Here is a 19,057-nt window from a genome sequence, read left to right as displayed (position 1 = left end):
GGCAGATGTGGTTGTTGTAGTGGGAGCAAAGATTCCAGATGCTGTGTTTGTAGGGGCAGCTGAGGTTGTTGTAGCAGCAGATGTTGTTGTAGTTGGGGCAGCAGTGGTTGTTGTTGGCACAGCTGTAGTTGTTGTTGGGGCAGCTGTGTTTGTTGTTGGGGCTGCTGTTGTTGTTCGGGCAGCTGTGGTTGTTGTTGGTGCCAATGTGGTTGTTGTAACGGCAGCTGTGGTTGTTGTTGGGGCAGCTGTGGTTGTAGTAGGGGCAGATGTGGTTGTTGTTGGTGCCGCTGTGCTTGGTGTAGCGGCAGCTGTGGTTGTAGTTGGGGCAGCTGTGGTTGTTGTTGGGGCAGATGTGGTTGTAGTTGGGGCAGCTGTGGTTGTTGTAGGGGAAGCTGTGGTTGTAGTTGGGGCAGCTGTGGTTGTTGTAGGGGAAGCTGTGGTTGTTGTAGGGGAAGCTGTGGTTGTTGTAGCAGCAGATGTGGTTGTTGTTCGCACAGCTGTAGTTGTAGTTGGGGCAGCTGTGGTTGTTGTTGGCGCAGCTGTGGTTGTAGTAGGGGCATCTGTGGTTGTTGTATCGGCAGCTGTGGTTGGTGTAGCAGCAGCTGTGGTTGTAGTTGGGGCAGCTGTGGTTGGTGTAGCTGCAGCAGTAGTTGTTGTTGGGGCAGATGTGGTTTTTGTTGGTGCCGCTGTCGTTGTTGTAGCGGCAGCTGTGGTTGTAGTAGGGGCAGCTGTGGTTGTTGTAGTGGGAGCAATGATTCCAGAAGCTGTGTTTGTAGGGGCTGCTGAGGTTGTTGTAGGGGCAGCTGTGGTTGGGGCAGCTGTGGTTGTAGTAGGGGCAGCTGTCGTTGTAGGGGCAGCTGTGGTTGTCTTAGGGACAGCTGTGGTTGTCGTTGGGGCAGCTGTAGTTGTAGTTGGGGCAGTTGTGGTTGTAGTAGGGGTAGCTATGGTTGTTGTGGGGGCCACAGTGGTTGTAGTAGGGGCAGCTGTGGTTGTAGTTAGGACAGCTGTGGTTGTAGTTGGGGCCGCTGTGGTTGTTGTATGGGCAGCTGTGGTTGGGGCAGCTGTGGTTGTAGTAGGGGCAGATGTGGTTTTTGTAGTGGCAGCTTTGGTTGTTGTAGCGGCATCTGTGGTTGTAGGTGGGGCAGCTGTGGTTGTTGTTGGAGCTGCTGTTGTTGTAGGGGCAGCTGTGGTTGTAGTAGTGACAGCTGCGGTGGTAGTTGGGGCAGTTGTAGTTGTGGTAGCTGTGGTTGTTGTAGGGGCAGATGTGGTTGTAGTTGCAGCATCTGTGGTTGTAGTTGGGTCAGATGTGGTTGTTGTAGCGGCAGTTGTCATTGTAGTTGGGGCAGCTGTGGTTGGTGTAGCGGCAGCTGTGGTTGTTGTTGGCGCAGCTGTCGTTGTGGTAGGGGCATCTGTGGTTGTAGTAGGGGCAGATGTGGTTGTTGTAGGGGCCGCTGTGGTTGTAGTTGGGTCAGATGTGGTTGTAGTTGGGGCAGTTGTGGTTGTTGTTGGTGCCCCTGTAGTTGGTGTAGCGGCAGCTGTGGTTGTAGTTGGGGAAGCTGTGTTTGTTGTTGGGGCAGATGTGGTTGTTATAGGGGCAGCTGTGGTTGTTGTAGCGGCAGCGGTGTTTTGTGTAGCAGCAGCTGTGATTGTGGTTGGGGCTGCTGTTGTTGTTGTTGGGGCAGCTGTGGTTGTAGTTAGGACAGCTATGGTTGTAGTTGGGGCCGCCGTGTCTGGTGTAGCGGCAGCAGCAGCTGTTGTTGGGGCAGATGTGGTTGTTGTTGGTGCCGCTGTCGTTGTTGTAGCGGCAGCTGTGGTTGTAGTAGGGGCAGCTGTGGTTGTTGTAGTGGGATTAATGATTCCAGAAGCTGTGTTTGTAGGGGCAGCTGAGGTTGTTGTAGGGGCAGATGTGGTTGGGGCAGCTGTTGTTGTAGTAGGGGCAGCTGTCGTTGTAGGGACAGCTGTGGTTGTCTTAGGGACAGCTGTGGTTGTAGTTGGGGCAGCTGTAGTTGTTGTTGGGGCAGTTTTGGTTGTAGTTGGGGCAGCTGTGGTTGTTGTTAGTGCAGCTGTGGTTGTAGTAGTGACAGCTGCGGCAGTTGTAGTTGTAATTGGGGCAGCTGTGGTTGTTGTAGGGGCTGCTGTTGTTGTTGTTGGGGCCACAGTGGTTGTAGTAGGGGCAGCTGTGGTTGTTGTAGGGAAAGCCTCTGTTGTAGTTGGGGCAGCTGTGGTTGTAGTTGGGACAGCTGTGGTTGTAGTTGGGTCCGCTGTGGTTGGTGTAGCTGCAGCAGTAGTTTTTGTTGGTGCCGCTGTCGTTGTTGTAGGGAAAGCCTCTGTTGTAGTAGGGGCAGATGTGGTTGTAGTTGGGGCAGCTGTGGTTGTAGTTGGGGCAGATGTGGTTGTAGTTGGGGCAGCTGTGGTTGTAGTTGGGGCAGTTGTGGTTGTAGTTAGGGCCGTTGTGGTTGTTGTTGGGGCAGATGTGGTTGTTGTTGGTGCCGCTGTCGTTGTTGTAGCGGCAGCTGTGGTTGTAGTAGGGGCAGCTGTGGTTTTTGTAGTGGGAGCAATGATTCCAGAAGCTGTGTTTGTAGGGGCAGCTGAAGTTGTTGAAGGGGCAGCTGTGGTTGGGGCAGCTGTGGTTGTAGTAGGGGCAGATGTGATCTTTGTAGTGGCAGCTTTGGTTGTTGTAGCAGCAGCTGTGGTTGTAGGTGAGGCAGCTGTGGTTGTTGTTGGGGCTGCTGTTGTTGTAGGGGCAGCTGTGGTTTTTGTAGGGACAGCTGTGGTTGTTGTTGGGGCAACTGTGGTTTTAATAGTGACAGCTGTGGTTGTAGTTGGGGCAGTTGTAGTTGGGGTAGCTGTGGTTGTTGTAGGGGCAGATGTAGTTGTAATTGGGTCAGATGTGGTTGTTGTAGCGGCAGTTGTCATTGTAGTTGGGGCAGCTGTGGTTGTTGTTGGCGCAGCTTTGGTTGTAGTAGGGGCAGATGTGGTTGTAGTTGGGGCAGCTGTGGTTGTAGTTGGGGCAGCTGTGGTTGTAGTTCGGGCAGTTGTGGTTGTAGTTGGGGCCGCTGTGGTTGGTGTAGCGGCAGAAGTAGTTGTTGTTTGGGCAGCTGTGGTTGTTGTTGGTGCCGCTGTCGTTGTTGTAGCGGCAGCTGTGGTTGTAGTAGGGGCAGATGTGGTTGTAGTTGGGGCAGCTTTGGTTGTTGTTGAAGCAACTGTGGTTGTTGTTGGGGCAGATGTGGTTGTAATTGGGGCAGCTGTGGTTGTTTTTGGGGCAGCTGTGGTTGTTGTTGGTGCCGCTGTGGTTGGTGTAGCGGCAGCTGTGGTTGTAGTTGGGGCAGCTGTGGTTGTAGTTAGGGCAGTTGTGGTTGTTGTTGGGGTAGCAGTGGTTGTTGTTGGGGCAGCTGTGGATGTTGTTGGTGCCGCTGTGGTTTGTGTAGCGGCAGTTGTGATTGTAGTTGGGGCAGCTGTGGTTGTAGTTAGGGCAGTTGTGGTTGTTGTTGGGGTAGCAGTGGTTGTTGTTGGGGCAGCTGTGGATGTTGTTGGTGCCGCTGTGGTTTGTGTAGCGGCAGTTGTGATTGTAGTTGGGGAAGCTGTGTTTGTTGTTGTGGTAGATGTGGTTGTTGTAGCGGCAACTATGGTTGTAATTGGGGCAACTGTGGTTGTTGTTGGGGCAGATGTGGTTGTTGTAGGGGCAGATGTGTTTGTAGCGGCAGATGTGGTTGTAGCGGCAGATGTGGTTGTAGTTGGTGCACCTGTGGTTGTTGAAGCAGCAGCTGTGGTAGTAGGGGCAGCTGTGGTTGTTGTAGGGTCTGCTGTTGCTGTAGGGGTATCTGCGGTTGTTGTAGGGGAAGCTGTGGTTATTGTATGGGGAGTTGTGGTTTTTGTAGGCGGAGCTGTTGCTGTTGTGGGGGGAGTTGCAGTTGTAGTAGGGCGAATTGTGGTTGTAGTAGGGGGAGTTGTTGTGGTTGTAGTAGGAGGAGATATGGTTGTAGTAGGTAGTGTTTTGTGCGTTGTAGGGGGAGCTGAGGTTTGAGAAAGGAGAGTTGTTGTTGTTTTTGCTGGGGGAGCTTTGTTGAGGGTAGGGGGAGCTGTGCTTACAGTAGGGGGAGCTAATGTTGTATTAGGGGGAGATGTTGTTGTTGATTCAGGGAAACCTGAAAGAAAAACAGGCATATATCTTGTTAATTTATCTTGACCCTTTTTTGATCACCATTTTGTGAAATGACAGACAGTGTTTCCCACACATAGACGATACTATTGCGGACCGCTTAAGTTCATTTCTGGCCGGCCAAGTATATTTCCAACTTGTTTTTATTAATTTTTTTTTCTATTCATAAAAGTGCTCCGTCCACAAGAGAGTTAGTGAGAGAGAGAAGGCATGCGCGAGGACCTTACGGTTCCAAAACCAAAAGTAAATTTCATGGAACTGCAGTTGCTTTTTACTGCTCCTCTCTCTGCTGTCACGATTGTCAGCATCGTGGGGCACGCTGAGACACACCAACATACACCGTGCACAAACACACATACACACACACTGGAGCACCAGTCACCATGCGCACCTTTTTATTTTTAGTGAAACAGCACTCAGTTGAGCCGTGATCTGTACGGACCGAGTCGGGTAAACATGTGATCCGGTCAAACGGTCGGCTTAACTTTACTCCGTTGACTCTCACCGTGTCTGCAACTAATTTAACAATAGCAGCATCTTCTACAATTCTACAATTCACTTAGCAGACGCTTTTATCCAAAGCGACGTACATCAGAGAGTAAGTACAACACAAGCAAGGATCTAGAAAAAAGGGAACAATATCAGTAAGAGCAAACGATCAGCTTTGAGTCCGATTGGACACATGGGTGCTGACAGGCATTGCGCAGAGGCAAAGCACAACATTGACGGCAATTCTTGAGAGCTCTAATCAGTATAGAAACCATCTTATAAGTCATCGTTATCAAACAAAAACAATCGTCACAACCATCATCATCATCAATGATATCGAAACCATCATCATTAATTTAGTAGGTATTCATAAAAGAGCTGGGTCTTTTGCTTTTTCTTAAAGGTGCAGAGGGAGTCTGCAGATCGAATGGAGTTTGGAACTTCATTCCACCACCGGGGGGGCAACAGAGGAGAAGAGTCTAGTCAGAGACTTTGGACCCTGTTGTGAAGGTTGGATCAGACACCTTTCATTGGCAGAGCGTAGTGGGCAGGAGGGAGTGTAGACCTGGATGAGAGAGTTAAAGTAAGGAGGAGCCGTTTTTGTCGCTGTTTTGTAAGCGAGCAGCAGAGTTTTAAATTTGATGCGAGCAGTAACTGGGAGCCAGTGTAAGGAGATGAACAGCGGAGTGACATGTGCTCTTCTAGGAAGGTTGAAGACCAGTCGTGCTGCTGCATTTTGTATCATTTGCGGAGGTTTGATAGTGGATGTAGGAAGACCTGCCAGTAGAGAGTTGCAATAATCGATATTACAAGAGCCTGTACCAGGAGCTGTGTAGCTTGTTCTGACAGGTAAGGTCTGATCTTCCTGATGTTGTACAGGACAAATCGACATGACCGGGCAATCGAGGCTACTTGAACCTTAAAAGTTAGCTGGTCATCAATCATGACACCCAGGTTCTGGGCAGACTTTGTGGGCATGAGTTTGGTTATTCCAAGCTGGATATTGATCTGTGGTTGCATAGAGGGACTGGCTGGGATGACAAGGAGCTCAGTCTTTGAAAGATTGAGTTGAAGGTGCCGTTCATTCATCCATTTAGAGATATCAGCAAGGCATGATGAGATTCTTGTAGAGACTGTAACATCGTCTGGTGGGAATGACAGGAAGAGTTGGGTATCGTCAGCATAGCAGTGGTATGAGAAGCCATGAGAGCGGATTATTGAACCAAGTGATCTCGTGAATATGGAGAAGAAAAGGGGACCAAGCACTGACCCTTGAGGTACCCCTGTGGATAAGCTGTGCGCTTTGGACACTTCTCCCTTCCACGACACTCTAAAGGATCGCCCAGAGAGGTAGGACACGAACCAGCAGAGGGCAGATCCTGAGATTCCAAGTTCAGAGAGCGTGGATAGGAGGATTTGATGGTTGACTGTGTCAAAGGCAGCAGACAGGTCTAACAGAAAGGGCAGAAGAGAAACCGGTCTGTAGTTGTCAACCTGCGCTCGGTTTAGTGTGGGTTTTTTGAGCAGAGGGGTGACCCGAGCTTGCTTGAATGCAGTGGGGAACACACCCGTTGACAGAGAGGAGTTGATGACATGTTTAAGTGCAGCATTAAGCGGAGAGGAAATGGTCTGCAGGAGGCTTGATGGTATTGGGTACAGAGGACAGGTGGTGGGCCGAGAATCTAGCACAAGCTTAGAGACTTCATCCTCAGTCAGAGAGGAGAATGAGTCGAGTGAGGCACTTTTGGTTGGTGCCTTTGGGCTGAGTTGGTCAGATTCAGAAAACTGGTTACTGATGGTTGCAACCTTTTCAGTAAAATACGAGGCAAACATGTCTGGTGTGAACAGATTGGAGGGTGGAGGGGGAGGTGGTTGAAGCAGTGAGTTAAAAGCAGAAAACATTTTTCTTGTATCTCTGGCATTGCATATCTTGTTCTGATAATATGTTGTCTTGGCCGTTTTCAGGCTGAAGGAGAATGAGACAAGTCTTTGCTTATAGTCATTGAGGTCAGCGGACTGTTTGGATTTTTGCCATTTTCTCTCTGCTGACCTCAGCCCTGCTCTTTGCTCTCTTACGACTTCCATGAGCCATGGGCTAGGGTGGGTTTTGCGAGCGGGTTTGGACACCAGAGGGCAGTGCTTGTTCAGAGATGAGGCTAGTGTGGAGCAGATTATGTCTGTAGCCTCGTCTGTAGAGAGTGCGGTAAAGACCTTTTGGGCAGGCATGGCAGCCTCAATAGATAGCTGACATCTCACAGCCTGCTGTAGTCTGTGAACATCTCCACTCAGATTAAAGCAGATTAAAGTCATTTGTTGCGAACACTAAATTAATTCAGAGGGAAGAATATATTTGATATGAATACAAACGCAATATTAAAATATACCCTAAGATAAGAGTAAAGAAAAAAAGTATGGCGATCCCCTTCACCCCCCTCCCCCAGAACTCCATCGCCCTGGTATCGCATCAATCTGTGGGAAACACATAAAGAGCATGACTTCTGAGATGCCTTGATTTAAAAAATGCTGAACTAGATATGTACTCTGCATAAAAAGTTATAGAAGTACAAGACGGTGGCTTATATGATGTTGCATTGCTAATGGTTTTTGAACAAATTAATGGTGAAACCTGTACCCCTTAAAAACAATATGGACACTTTTTGACGAGTTGTTTACCTGGTACTAGCAGATTATGCAGTTGGCTAACGAATGGGAACTTGCCCTGGTTACAGAACTGCCCACTTAAGTCATCCAGGTCCAGAGACCAGACAAAGGCTCCGCCGAAGTTGTTTGCTTTGAGGTAATTGATCTGAGAGGATGAGAAAGATAACATTTCAACAGTCTGTAAAAAAAGTAAATGTAACCACATTTTGTACTTCAGTGATGATTACCTTGGTACTTATACTGGTTGTGTCGTCAAATCCAACCCACTGATTTTCTGTTGTGGCATATGGAACTTTCTGATCAGAAATAAGATGGGTTTGTACCCCATCCAGATAAAGGCAAGTCTGAAAAGAAGGATCATATTTCGTATTGAGATCTAATAAAGTAATAATTACAAGGATATATATCTGGCACACCAAATACAGCCAAAACTGTTGGCCAATAATAAGGCCATTAATATAAATGGTTGTATTGAAACCGTGCAGTAATACCTCATAAGAGGCCCAGAATCCTTCTTCACCGGTGTAGCAGCCTTCCTCACCAGGACCACTGGCTGGTGCACCGACAGCGCTTGAATTAGAGGACAGGGAAAAAGCCCGTCCATAAGCTGAGATCCCCATGTTCAGTTTTTCTTCAGGTGCTCCCTGGTCCCGCCAGTACTCTAAGGCAGAGGCCTAAGAAGTGAAAACCAATAATCAAAACAAATAGGATACAGGTACATGTTCGGAAACAAAGCTGTATGAAAAAATAAACTCTTGCTTACAGTGTTAGAGTAGATAGAATCTCCAGTGTCTTGGGATCCCTGGAATAAGGGGCTGTGATGTGCTGTGACACTTTCCCAGGGGCCGTGGAAGTCAAATGTCAACACATTGATGAAATCCAAGTGCCTGATAAATTAAGAGGGAATCACCTTCACTAAAACAGAACAGCCGCTTTTTATTATTATCATGGCAGAGATTTATTTAAAAAATATTTTACATGGCAATTTCTTCCACGTCATAGCTAGCATCGATGGTTGACCTCTCAGCAGAGACAGATGCTGCAAGGATTAATCTTTTCTGGTTACTTGAAGTTCCTTCATCCACAAAGGCTGTTTTGAGCTCCTATACAACACAGAAGCATGGTTCTCAGTCTCAGTTACATTTTATTGTCACTCATGGCATTTGCAGTATGGCTTTTTTCTGAAAATACCGGTCCCAGAGGAGATATTAAGGATCTGACCTTGCAAAGCTCTGTGAATCTCTGCTTGTCCTCTTCAGTTGGATACCTCCAGTCAAGGTTTAGCCCATCAAACTTCAATGGTCTTAGTAGTTTGATAACAGACTTGATGAACAATTCTCTGTTCTCTTGTGATCCCGCCATTGTCCTGAATCTGGTAAGCATAAAAATATAAAAAGATAAACACAAAGGGGTATTTGCACTCACACCTATTCAATGAAGCCCTCTGCTCAAGCAGAACAAGGCAATCAAAACGTGAGATAACGTGTAAACCAATTTTGCGTTTGATTGCAATGTGTACAACCATGATTTCAATATATATTAAAAATATTAACAAAAATGAAAACCCGATGCAATGATGAAGGAACCCTGCACCACCCCTGTGCATGTCGGGGTGTCGCAAGTGCGAGGAATACAGCAGCAGCAAGGTGGGGCCAGGGACCAGGTCAGCAGATCCATTAGTGTAAAAGTTGTACTACTGGCAAACGCAAAAGTAGGCAACGCAATGAAGATCCCGTATTATTTTTAAGTAGAGCACTTCAGGCTGGCATTGTCATGACACCTGTGCAATTTCATGAAAATCTAACATTGTATATGAGATGTAGAACTGGCTATTTCCAATAGGGGGCGCTTCATTGATAGTGTAATTGTATTAAGCTAGATGTGATAAAGGCAGGACTGACATCATTCATGTGAAATTTGAAAACAATCTAACATTGTAAATAGGAGGTAGTACTTAGTCCTTGCAGTAAGGGGCACTATGGTTACAGTTTATTATTGGAATGTGACTTTGTTAGAGGCCAAACCTGATACTATCTGTGAAATTTTGAGCAAATCTAACATTGTATTTGAAATGTAGTGCCGCCTCTCACCAGTAGGTAGAGCTATGTTGGTGACCCACTTACTACACCTATATGGAAATGTTTACTTTCCCAGAGGGATGATGTGTATGAAGTTTTGTGCATATACGACCAAGGTAAGCCACTCTAATAACTACTTCCTGTTTGATGGCGGACGACGCGTTCGTAATGCAAAGCTTTTGACGCAGGCCCTTGAGCTTGGAAAGGTAGTATGGCCAAGGTCTTAGAATGGTCAACAGTGATTTTTAGGGTGCTATGAGCAACTGTTCAACAATGGCTAATGCAAATTAAATATTGCTCAAAAGTAGTGACTAGCTTATGTCAACAGGTGGCGCTGTGACTAATTCAATAATTTAAACCATGGATGTGTTCAGGGCGGACTGCTTGCGGGTGGGGTGTCATGCATGAATATTTTGGTGATGATTGCACACTGCATAGTAGAGTTATAAGCATTTACTTTTTTTGGCACTATGCCAAAAACAACTTCAAACTTTGACATCACGCCACGGCCCTATTATGAAACCTTGTTATTCAAAGGAAAACACTGAATGACAATTCCTTGCATTCAAATAGGTTCTTTGCTCCGAGGTTGGTGCTCAGGCCCTAATAAAAGGTATGATGATCCCCATAATTATTATAATGTGCAGTCACTGACCTAAGCGATTAAAATACATATTGCAAAGTTTCAGTGAAATACAAATCTCTTTTCAATGTTTTGTTATTTTCATTAATTCGCTGAAGGGGTCATTTTGGTTGCATGCAATTTTGCATTTTCAATTTTAATTAATTTTGTGCAAAAAAACTAAAGTTTCCAAATCTTAAATATGAATATATTTTTCCTTCTTTTTGCACGAAGTTCTGAAACCGTATAACAAAAAGCAAGGCAATTTGGTCGTCATGGTATTACAACAGTTTGCTAGTAATTTTGTCCTTGAAGGCAACTTACTTTTCTGTCGTAAACTTCTCTCCACCAACAGCCAGCATAGTTCTCAGAAGTGGATTTCTACAGGAGCAAACAAATTCATTTATGATTTTTTTGCAAAACAAATACCTTGTATTACAATGTAATCTCCACAGTATTTATAGACCTAAGGACTGACCTTTGTTTGAGTGCGTTAAAGACAAAGTACTGCTGAACATCATTCACAGTTGTGGGAACCAGCTCATTTTCAATTATGTCAGAAAAGGCAAAAATCAGATGGGTGCACTTGTCTGGATCAATATCTGAAACACTGAACTTCCCCATAGCAGGTCTGTCTGCTGCTTTGCTGTTATAGTAACACATCAGCCTGGAGGTAGAAGCTATATACATGAAAGAAAAATCATGATTATTTTAATTATTTATTGTGTCGATCAAATGTTTCAATGTCGTTATTAACTTTAACATCTGTTTACTCAAGGATATTATATTTCTTCTAGACAGACAGTCCTATGTAGACATTGCAGCTATAACGGTGATGATTATGATCAATTTGTCTGATGAACTTACCCAAGCTGGAAAAGATCAAACAGAGACCTTCAAAAGGACACATGTGTAAGTATACGGTTTAATAAAAATGCTTAACGGGTGAGTCAATAATAATACAAATTCTGACATAATAATTCATGCATTACAGGTAAAAGTTCTAGTTTACTGTTCAGGGTTAATTAATTCAAGCTTTCTGACATTTCTGATATTTCTCAGTACATTGGAGGTAAAATGAATACAAATTCCTCTCAGTGAATATAACTTGGTGTTACCTAACAGAAACTACCTGCATGAGACAATACAATACAGGAGATTTAATTGAATCAAACATTCAAAGACACTTATACTTGACCAGCATGTCTTACCTGCAGATAGACTTAGCTTCCACATTTTGTTGCTATGTGAATAAATAGAAATAGAAAAAAAGAATGAATATGCAGATTAAAAAATGGAATTTATAAAAATGAATGTGGAATTTATATTTAGAGGTGAATGTATGTTTCCACAAAATAAATCTGGTCCTAATATCCTTAAGCATATGAATATAAAATTAAAGCTAAAATCACAATAAATATAAGGTAATCTTATTAGGGGTGGTTCCAATTCGAGGCACTCAAAGCATTTTAAAGGTAGGTTTTACTTTTACTTAGGCGCAGCAATTATTGACAAAAGCCAGCAGTAAAATAAAAACTAAGCACCTGTTATATGGAAACGTGGAAAGAGTGTGGAAAGGCTATGATGCACATTAGCCACCCAAAGTCTTGTTCCAACAACTGATCCGTAAATATAGGTTTGAGCTGGAAGACACAGAAGACGGACTAGTTTGGCAAGAATTTTCAGCCAACTGCTTCTCTTAACTCTAATAACTGTAACTGACATGCCCGCTTGTTGTACTCTCTCTGGCTAAAATGTGTCCAGTTAAGCTTGTGAGCTAGTTGGAGAGACAAAGCATTTGTTGCAATTAATCTTTAAACAAATTTTAAAAAAGAAAGTTCGGTTTAATAAATTCAAAGTTAAAGGAATACTCACAGAAATAATGTTGAAAGAATCCTGTACTGTTCTTCTACTGTGACTGACTGATGACTGTTAGCTGTGGAGTTTTAATACAGTTAGACAGCTCACAAGGTGTGGCAAAAACAAGAAGGACAGGGATAATTAGTGCAATTTTGCATTGTCCAAAGTGTTATTGTCCAATTGTTAAGCATGATGGAATCTGGCCAAAGTCACCTGAAATGCCAAGCCCTTTCAACTTTCAAGTATCACTTGTTAAAAGTTAGGTAGAGCCTTTCGACATCTAGGGAAGAACAAGAACCCTTCAGCAATCAGTATTAATATCCAATAAAGAACCATCATTAGGTTAGCCTATTAAAAAGTATCTTAACATTAACAAGACATAATTTGCAACCCATGTTGATGATGAAAATGTCGGATATATCAGATTGGTACACAGTTTTAGATCATTATCTGTAGAAGGATCTTCTCTCCCTCTGCTTGTTATTTCGACCCTCAAGGACAGGAAAACCCTTCTTGTTTGACACATTTAATACTTTTGGACGTAATGCAGAAGCTTTCAAGAATTGTCAGACAAAACATATTAAATGAACATGTGGCCAAACGTTACACAGTAACACAAGTGCTTTGGAGATAAAGGTACTCTCTGTCTCTTTCAGCTGTGTTTGATTATTAATTGGCCTTAACGTAAAAGCTTTAAAGAGTGAGTAGTTTTAGAGACAGGGACAAAGCTTACAGTAGACCAATTATTGACCAGAAACTAGTGAAACTTGTTTTTCTTTTCTTTTTTAAATATAGAAACTTTATTTTGTATTATTATTATAGACTTTTTCAGTGTACATTTTTTGAAGAAACTTGGCTTGTATTATTGATATTCAGGATATAACATATAAACCTCATAGGTCTTGTTTTTACACCTAGGTTTTAAAATAATTTTTTTAACATCTCTCTTCCAACTAACCTTATTTTATGTGCTTACACCCCTAAACTTTAGCATTGTGTGTTCAGTAGTTTAGTGAGAGCCTTGATGGAACTGACCACAAAAGTTTGACAAAGAGATACATGATGCAAAGTATTTAACTTTGTTCAGCACGTTTGCAGTAATACAACAGCAGATTATGTAGTTTGAAAGAGAGAGAAACCTCCTTCCCCATGCAAGTCACAGTGACGCCGCTACATTTTTTTATGTCTATGAGCCATTCTATTTGTAGACATGGGTCACACCCTGTGTCCTTTTCACATCAATTAAAATAATCCTTTTCATTGTTATTCTGAGTACATCTTACAAACAACAAAACATTAACATTAAAATATCTTTTTTATTTGAATACAAAGAGGATGATTGATGATTTAATTTCATTATCAAATCAAAAAATTGGCCCAGCCCAAAACAAACTACAGACTACTGACCAAAAGGTGACACTTAATAGTTATAACAAAACAAACCATCCTGACATTTCTTCCAGACTTCAGAGACAATCGTGGCCAGCTCATGATTTTGAGCTTACATTTCATTAATCAAAGGACATAAAAAAGACATTACAAAAGAAAACAAGATTTGTTCTCAACTTCTCCTAATCACATAGTTCACACAGTCTGTGTTCCTTTGGGATGTTTTTGAATCTGCCGACTTCAAGAGCGAGAGAAAGGATTCCTGTTCTCATCTTAGCAACCAAAGATCTCTGACTTCTTGATAAGTTTGCTTTAACATGGGATTCAGTAACATAATTGTGCTTAATTTGAACAAAAGTCTGAAATGTTGGTTTTAACGAGATATCATTTATCTTCATATCCAGCAAGTCATTTATTACTAATCATGTTCACTCTACATGGTAAATTATATCTTTAGATGTATTGTAATTCAACAACCTCTGTCACCCATGCAGGGAAAATTTGACAGTTTACTCCAAAATAAAAACATCTTATTGGTCCTGTTACATGACATATTAGTGAAACGATTCTAGAGTCTCTTTCAAGCATAATACAAAGGGTATTACAGACTTTAAGGTGCTGCTGCTAACCTTTAAAATATTAAATTGCAGCGCACCATTGTATCTTACTGATCCTGTGAACCCCTATGTGCCTGCCCGAGCCCTTCGTTCTCAGGGGACGGGTCTTCTGAGTGTCCCAAATGTCAGAAAGAAGACAGTTCGGGAGCGGGCTTTTTCTTTCCGTGCACCGACAGTTTGGAACAGTTTACCTCTGGAAATCAGGCAGGCTTGTCCTGTTGAGGTATTTAAAGCAAAGTTAAAGACCCATATTTTTAATGTTGTGTATGAGTTGTAATTTCTCTGTATGTTTTTTCAGAGAATAAAAATGTGTTTTTAATTGTTTTTAGTTTTTGAAATGTTTTTTATACTGTATTGCTTTGTACAGCACTTTGATTTAAAGCGCTTTATAAATAAATGTATTACTTTTATTGCATTTCACTTCGAAGACACTTTTATCCAAAGCGACGTACATCAGAGAGTAAGTACAACACAATTATTATTATTATTCAAAACTGTTGTAGGCAATGCATTTAGAAATAGATGGTAATTTAAATGGTAAAGGTAATTTAATGATTTGGTCTGATAGGTTTTCTCTCCATTTCTATTTCCACTGCACTAATTAACAATCAATTAGTTTATCCTGCGAATACCATAAGGAGTCATATTACTCCATAATTATGAGGAACTAATAGTCATATGAATTTTCCTTACTATGGATACTGTGGATATTAAACTACCTTTTCAATTATTGTTATTCTTGACAGAAAGGTATTCCAGGCAGCTAACCTTGGGGTACAACCCTTTAGCACATTTTCTGTATGAGATAACATTTCTGTAACTATTCTACCTATCACAATAGTTTTAAAAACCAACTATCTCATGTGGGCATCCAACTGTCACATTGCAAAGAAAAAATCCTGCACACTACTATTGCTTTGCATCACTAATCTATTAGATAAAATCACATCGTTTCGGTCCCTCTGAAGGTTGTGTGGGGTTTTTTAATTTTCAATGTGACCTATAAGAATAGTGCATGGAAAAGGTTTCAATCAGGGTCCAATGTGAGATGAAAATTGCTGGATATGGCCATATGTCTTGGCTGGAACAACTTAACGTCTATATCAAACAGCTAAGTCTTGCTTTCAAATCTGTACTTAATCATGCATGTTTCATTGTGCCTGCTGTGTTAAAATTATAATAATGTGTAATTGAAAAAACATGTTGTATCAATGTTCTATTATATCATAAGAACTGGTTTAAAATATTATTTCTCTGAGTAATCCCTTCTATCATTTACTGTGCCTTTCTAATAGTCATGAATACATTTGTGACTCTACTGTGTTGATAAATCTTTTTCTGTAGATTTGGACTGCAGTTCAAGAAAAGTTATTTTTCTGTAATTAAGAAGTCTTCTGTCTAAAGTGGTTGTTTTAGGTGTAGTAATGAAAAAAAAAAACACAGAACAAATGTCAAACAGTGAATGAATCTTGTGGTATTATACTTTTTAATTTTTTTTTATTAATGTGATTCTTAAAAATTCAGAAAAATGTATGTTGATGTAGGTGTACACCATATAAATATGCAATATGAAACGTCTGAGTAGAATATTGCCAAATGCACTGACTGCATATAAATAGAAAAAAGTACACAACCATTAACTAGAGTATGAAACAACAATGGAGAAATGTTCCAACAGATGTATAATTAGGGAAGGGTTGTCAAAATAAATAATTGCAGTGAAAAGATAGAGAATATACACAACTAACTGCTTGAGATACACACAATATCTAGTCATATGTGTCTGAATAAATTATGATAAATAAAACAATATATAATGATAGACATGAATGGAAGAGAATGATCACTCATTAAGCATACACAGCTTAAAAATGATGCAATAGTAGATGTAAGTAAATGCTGAAAAAATCAGTGTCGTTACAAGATTTGTTTGGTTGTGAAAAAAAAAGGAGACAAAATGGGTTGAATAGTTTAAAAATGTGTTGTAAAGTACAGATCCTCAAAGCCTTGACAAAAGGCATGAATTACCAAAGTTAAGGATTTTAAGCTGTGGTTGTTGTAGGGGGATCTGTGGTTGTTGTAGGAGCAGCTGTGGTTGTTGTAGCGGCAGCTGTGGTTGTTGTTGGGGCAGCTGTAGTTGTTGTTGGGGCAGCTGTGGTTGTCGTTGGGGCAGCTGTGGTTGTAGTAGGGGCAGCTGTGGTTGTTGTTGGGGCAGCTGTGGTTGTAGTTGGGGCAGCTGTAGTTGTTGTAGCGGCAGCTGTGGTTGTTGTTGGGGCAGCTGTGTTTGTAGTTGGGGCAGCTGTGGTTGTAGTAGGGGCAGCTGTGGTTGTAGTAGGGGCAGCTGTGGTTGTTGTTGGGGCAGCTGTGGTTGTAGTAGGGGCAGATGTGGTTGTTGTTGGGGCAGCTGTGGTTGTCGTAGGGGCAGCTGTGGTTGTAGTTGGGGCAGCTGTGGTTGTAGTTGGGGCAGCTGTGGTTGTTGTTGGGGCAGCTGTGGTTGTAGTTGGGGCAGCTGTAGTTGTTGTAGCGGCAGCTGTGGTTGTTGTTGGGGCAGCTGTGGTTGTAGTAGGGGCAGCTGTGGTTGTTGTTGGGGCAGCTGTGGTTGTAGTTGGGGCAGCTGTGGTTGTTGTTGGGGCAGCTGTGGTTGTAGTAGGGGCAGCTGTCGTAGGGGCAGCTGTGGTTGTTGTTGGGGCAGCTGTGGTTGTAGTAGGGGCAGCTGTGGTTGTAGTAGGGGCAGCTGTGGTTGTTGTTGGGGCAGCTGTGGTTGTAGTAGGGGCAGCTGTGGTTGTTGTTGGGGCAGCTGTGGTTGTAGTAGGGGCAGCTGTGGTTGTTGTAGCGGCAGCTGTGGTTGTCGTTGGGGCAGCTGTGGTTGTCGTTGGGGCAGCTGTGGTTGTAGTTGGGGCAGCTGTGGTTGTTGTTGGGGCAGCTGTAGTTGTTGTAGGGGCAGCTGTGGTTGTTGTTGGGGCAGCTGTGGTTGTAGTTGGGGCAGCTGTGGTTGTAGTAGGGGCAGCTGTGGTTGTTGTTGGGGCAGCTGTGGTTGTAGTTGGGGCAGCTGTTGTTGTTGTTGGGGCAGCTGTGGTTGTTGTTGGGGCAACTGTGGTTGTAGTTGGGGCAGCTGTGGTTGTTGTTGGGGCAGCTGTGGTTGTAGTAGGAGCAGCTGTCGTTGTAGGGGCAGCTGTGGTTGTAGTTGGGGCAGCTGTTGTTGTAGTTGGGGCAGCTGTTGTTGTAGTTGGGGCAGCTGTGGTTGTAGTAGGGGCAGCTGTGGTTGTTGTTGGGGCAGCTGTGGTTGTAGTAGGAGCAGCTGTCGTTGTAGGGGCAGCTGTGGTTGTTGTTGGGGCAGCTGTGGTTGTAGTAGGAGCAGCTGTGGTTGTTGTTGGGGCAGCTGTGGTTGTAGTAGGGGCAGCTGTGGTTGTCGTTGGGGCAGCTGTGGTTGTAGTAGGAGCAGCTGTCGTTGTAGGGGCAGCTGTGGTTGTTGTTGGGGCAGCTGTGGTTGTAGTAGGAGCAGCTGTGGTTGTTGTTGGGGCAGCTGTGGTTGTAGTAGGGGCAGCTGTGGTTGTCGTTGGGGCAGCTGTGGTTGTAGTTGGGGCAGCTGTGGTTGTTGTTGGGGCAGCTGTTGTTGTCGTAGGGGCAGCTGTGGTTGTTGTAGCGGCAGCTGTGGTTGTCGTTGGGGCAGCTGTGGTTGTCGTAGGGGCAGCTGTGGTTGTAGTTGGGGCAGCTGTGGTTGTCGTTGGGGCAGCTGTGGTTGTCATTGGGGAAGCTGTGGTTGTGGTAGGGGCAGCTGTGGTTGTTGTTGGGGCAGCTGTGGTTGTAGTTGGGGCAGCTGTAGTTGTTGTAGCGGCAGCTGTGGTTGTTGTTGGGGCAGCTGTGGTTGTAGTTGGGGCAGCTGTGGTTGTTGTTGGGGCAGCTGTGGTTGTAGTAGGGGCAGCTGTGTTTGTTGTAGCGGCAGCTGTGGTTGTCGTTGGGGCAGCTGTGGTTGTCGTAGGGGCAGCTGTGGTTGTAGTTGGGGCAGCTGTGGTTGTTGTTGGGGCAGCTGTTGTTGTTGTAGGGGCAGCTGTGGTTGTTGTAGCGGCAGCTGTGGTTGTAGTTGGGGCAGCTGTGGTTGTTGTTGGGGCAGCTGTAGTTGTTGTAGGGGCAGCTGTGGTTGTTGTTGGGGCAGCTGTGGTTGTAGTTGGGGCAGCTGTGGTTGTAGTAGGAGCAGCTGTGGTTGTTGTTGGGGCAGCTGTGTTTGTTGTTGGGGCAACTGTGGTTGTAGTTGGGGCAGCTGTGGTTGTTGTTGGGGCAGCTGTGGTTGTAGTAGGGGCAGCTGTGGTTGTCGTTGGGGCAGCTGTGGTTGTCGTAGGGGCAGCTGTGGTTGTAGTTGGGGCAGCTGTTGTTGTAGTAGGGGCAGCTGTGGTTGTTGTAGCGGCAGCTGTGGTTGTTGTTGGGGCAGCTGTGGTTGTAGTAGGGGCAGCTGTGGTTGTTGTTGTGGTTGTTGTTGGGGCAGCTGTTGTTGTCGTAGGGGCAGCTGTGGTTGTTGTAGCGGCAGCTGTGGTTGTTGTTGGGGCAGCTGTGGTTGTAGTAGGGGCAGCTGTGGTTGTGGTAGGGGCAGCTGTGGTTGTTGTAGCGGCAGCTGTGGTTGTAGTTGGGGCAGCTGTGGTTGTTGTTGGGGCAGCTGTAGTTGTTGTAGGGGCAGCTGTGGTTGTTGTTGGGGCAGCTGTGGTTGTAGTTGGGGCAGCTGTGGTTGTAGTAGGGGCAGCTGTGGTCGTTGTTGGGGCAGCTGTGGTTGTTGTTGGGGCAGCTGTGGTTGTAGTAGGGGCAGCTGTCGTTGTAGGGGCAGCTGTGGTTGTAGTTGGGGCAGCTGTGGTTGTTGTTGGGGCAGCTGTGGTTGTAGTAGGAGCATCTGTCGTTGTAGGGGCAGCTGTGGTTGTTGTTGGGGCAGCTGTGGTTGTAGTAGGGGCAGCTGTGGTTGTTGTTGGGGCAGCTGTGGTTGTAGTAGGGGCAGCTGTGGTTGTAGTAGGGGCAGCTGTGGTTGGGGCAGCTGTGGTTGTCGTTGGGGCAGCTGTGGTTGTCGTTGGGGCAGCTGTGGTTGTCGTAGGGGCAGCTGTGGTTGTCGTTGGGGCAGCTGTGGTTGTGGTTGGGGCAGCTGTGGTTGTAGTTGGGGCAGCTGTGGTTGTAGTTGGGGCAGCTGTGGTTGTAGTAGGGGCAG

At 44.5% G+C, this 19,057-nt stretch overlaps 1 protein-coding gene across 1 annotated transcript; it reads right to left on the bottom strand.

Annotated features, from left to right (window-relative positions):
• Positions 1-1,969: 1,969 nt before the first annotated feature.
• LOC109976101 (chitotriosidase-1-like) lies at positions 1,970-10,763 on the bottom strand. Its single transcript, XM_065961167.1, has 11 exons — positions 10,488-10,763; positions 10,334-10,390; positions 8,531-8,681; positions 8,288-8,412; positions 8,073-8,196; positions 7,801-7,983; positions 7,537-7,653; positions 7,322-7,454; positions 6,725-6,837; positions 3,349-4,084; positions 1,970-2,325 (listed from the first exon to the last, which is right to left on the bottom strand). Exons 1-11 carry the CDS (start codon positions 10,697-10,699, stop codon positions 1,970-1,972), a joined length of 2,307 nt encoding a protein of 768 aa, XP_065817239.1. The 5' UTR covers positions 10,700-10,763.
• Positions 10,764-19,057: the final 8,294 nt, after the last annotated feature.

Source organism: Labrus bergylta, chromosome 12 (assembly GCF_963930695.1).
Source record: "Labrus bergylta chromosome 12, fLabBer1.1, whole genome shotgun sequence".
In the NCBI taxonomy this organism is placed as follows: domain Eukaryota; kingdom Metazoa; phylum Chordata; class Actinopteri; order Labriformes; family Labridae; genus Labrus; species Labrus bergylta.
Note: the sequence above shows the minus strand (reverse complement) of the source record. Positions and strands in the feature narration are given on the sequence as shown.

What these genes read in the sequence shown, in the direction of transcription:
- LOC109976101 (XM_065961167.1), bottom strand. Translation starts at nt 10,699, where the DNA reads ATGTATATAGCTTCTACCTCCAGGCTGATGTGTTACTATAACAGCAAA. An exon ending in GATTCACAGAGCTTTGCAAG is followed by an intron (nt 8,413 to 8,530) that starts GTCAGATCCTTA and finishes TGTGTTGTATAG; the next exon opens with GAGCTCAAAACAGCCTTTGT. An exon ending in GCCCATGGCTCATGGAAGTC is followed by an intron (nt 4,085 to 6,724) that starts GTAAGAGAGCAA and finishes CCCTACTGTAAG; the next exon opens with CACAGCTCCCCCTACCCTCA.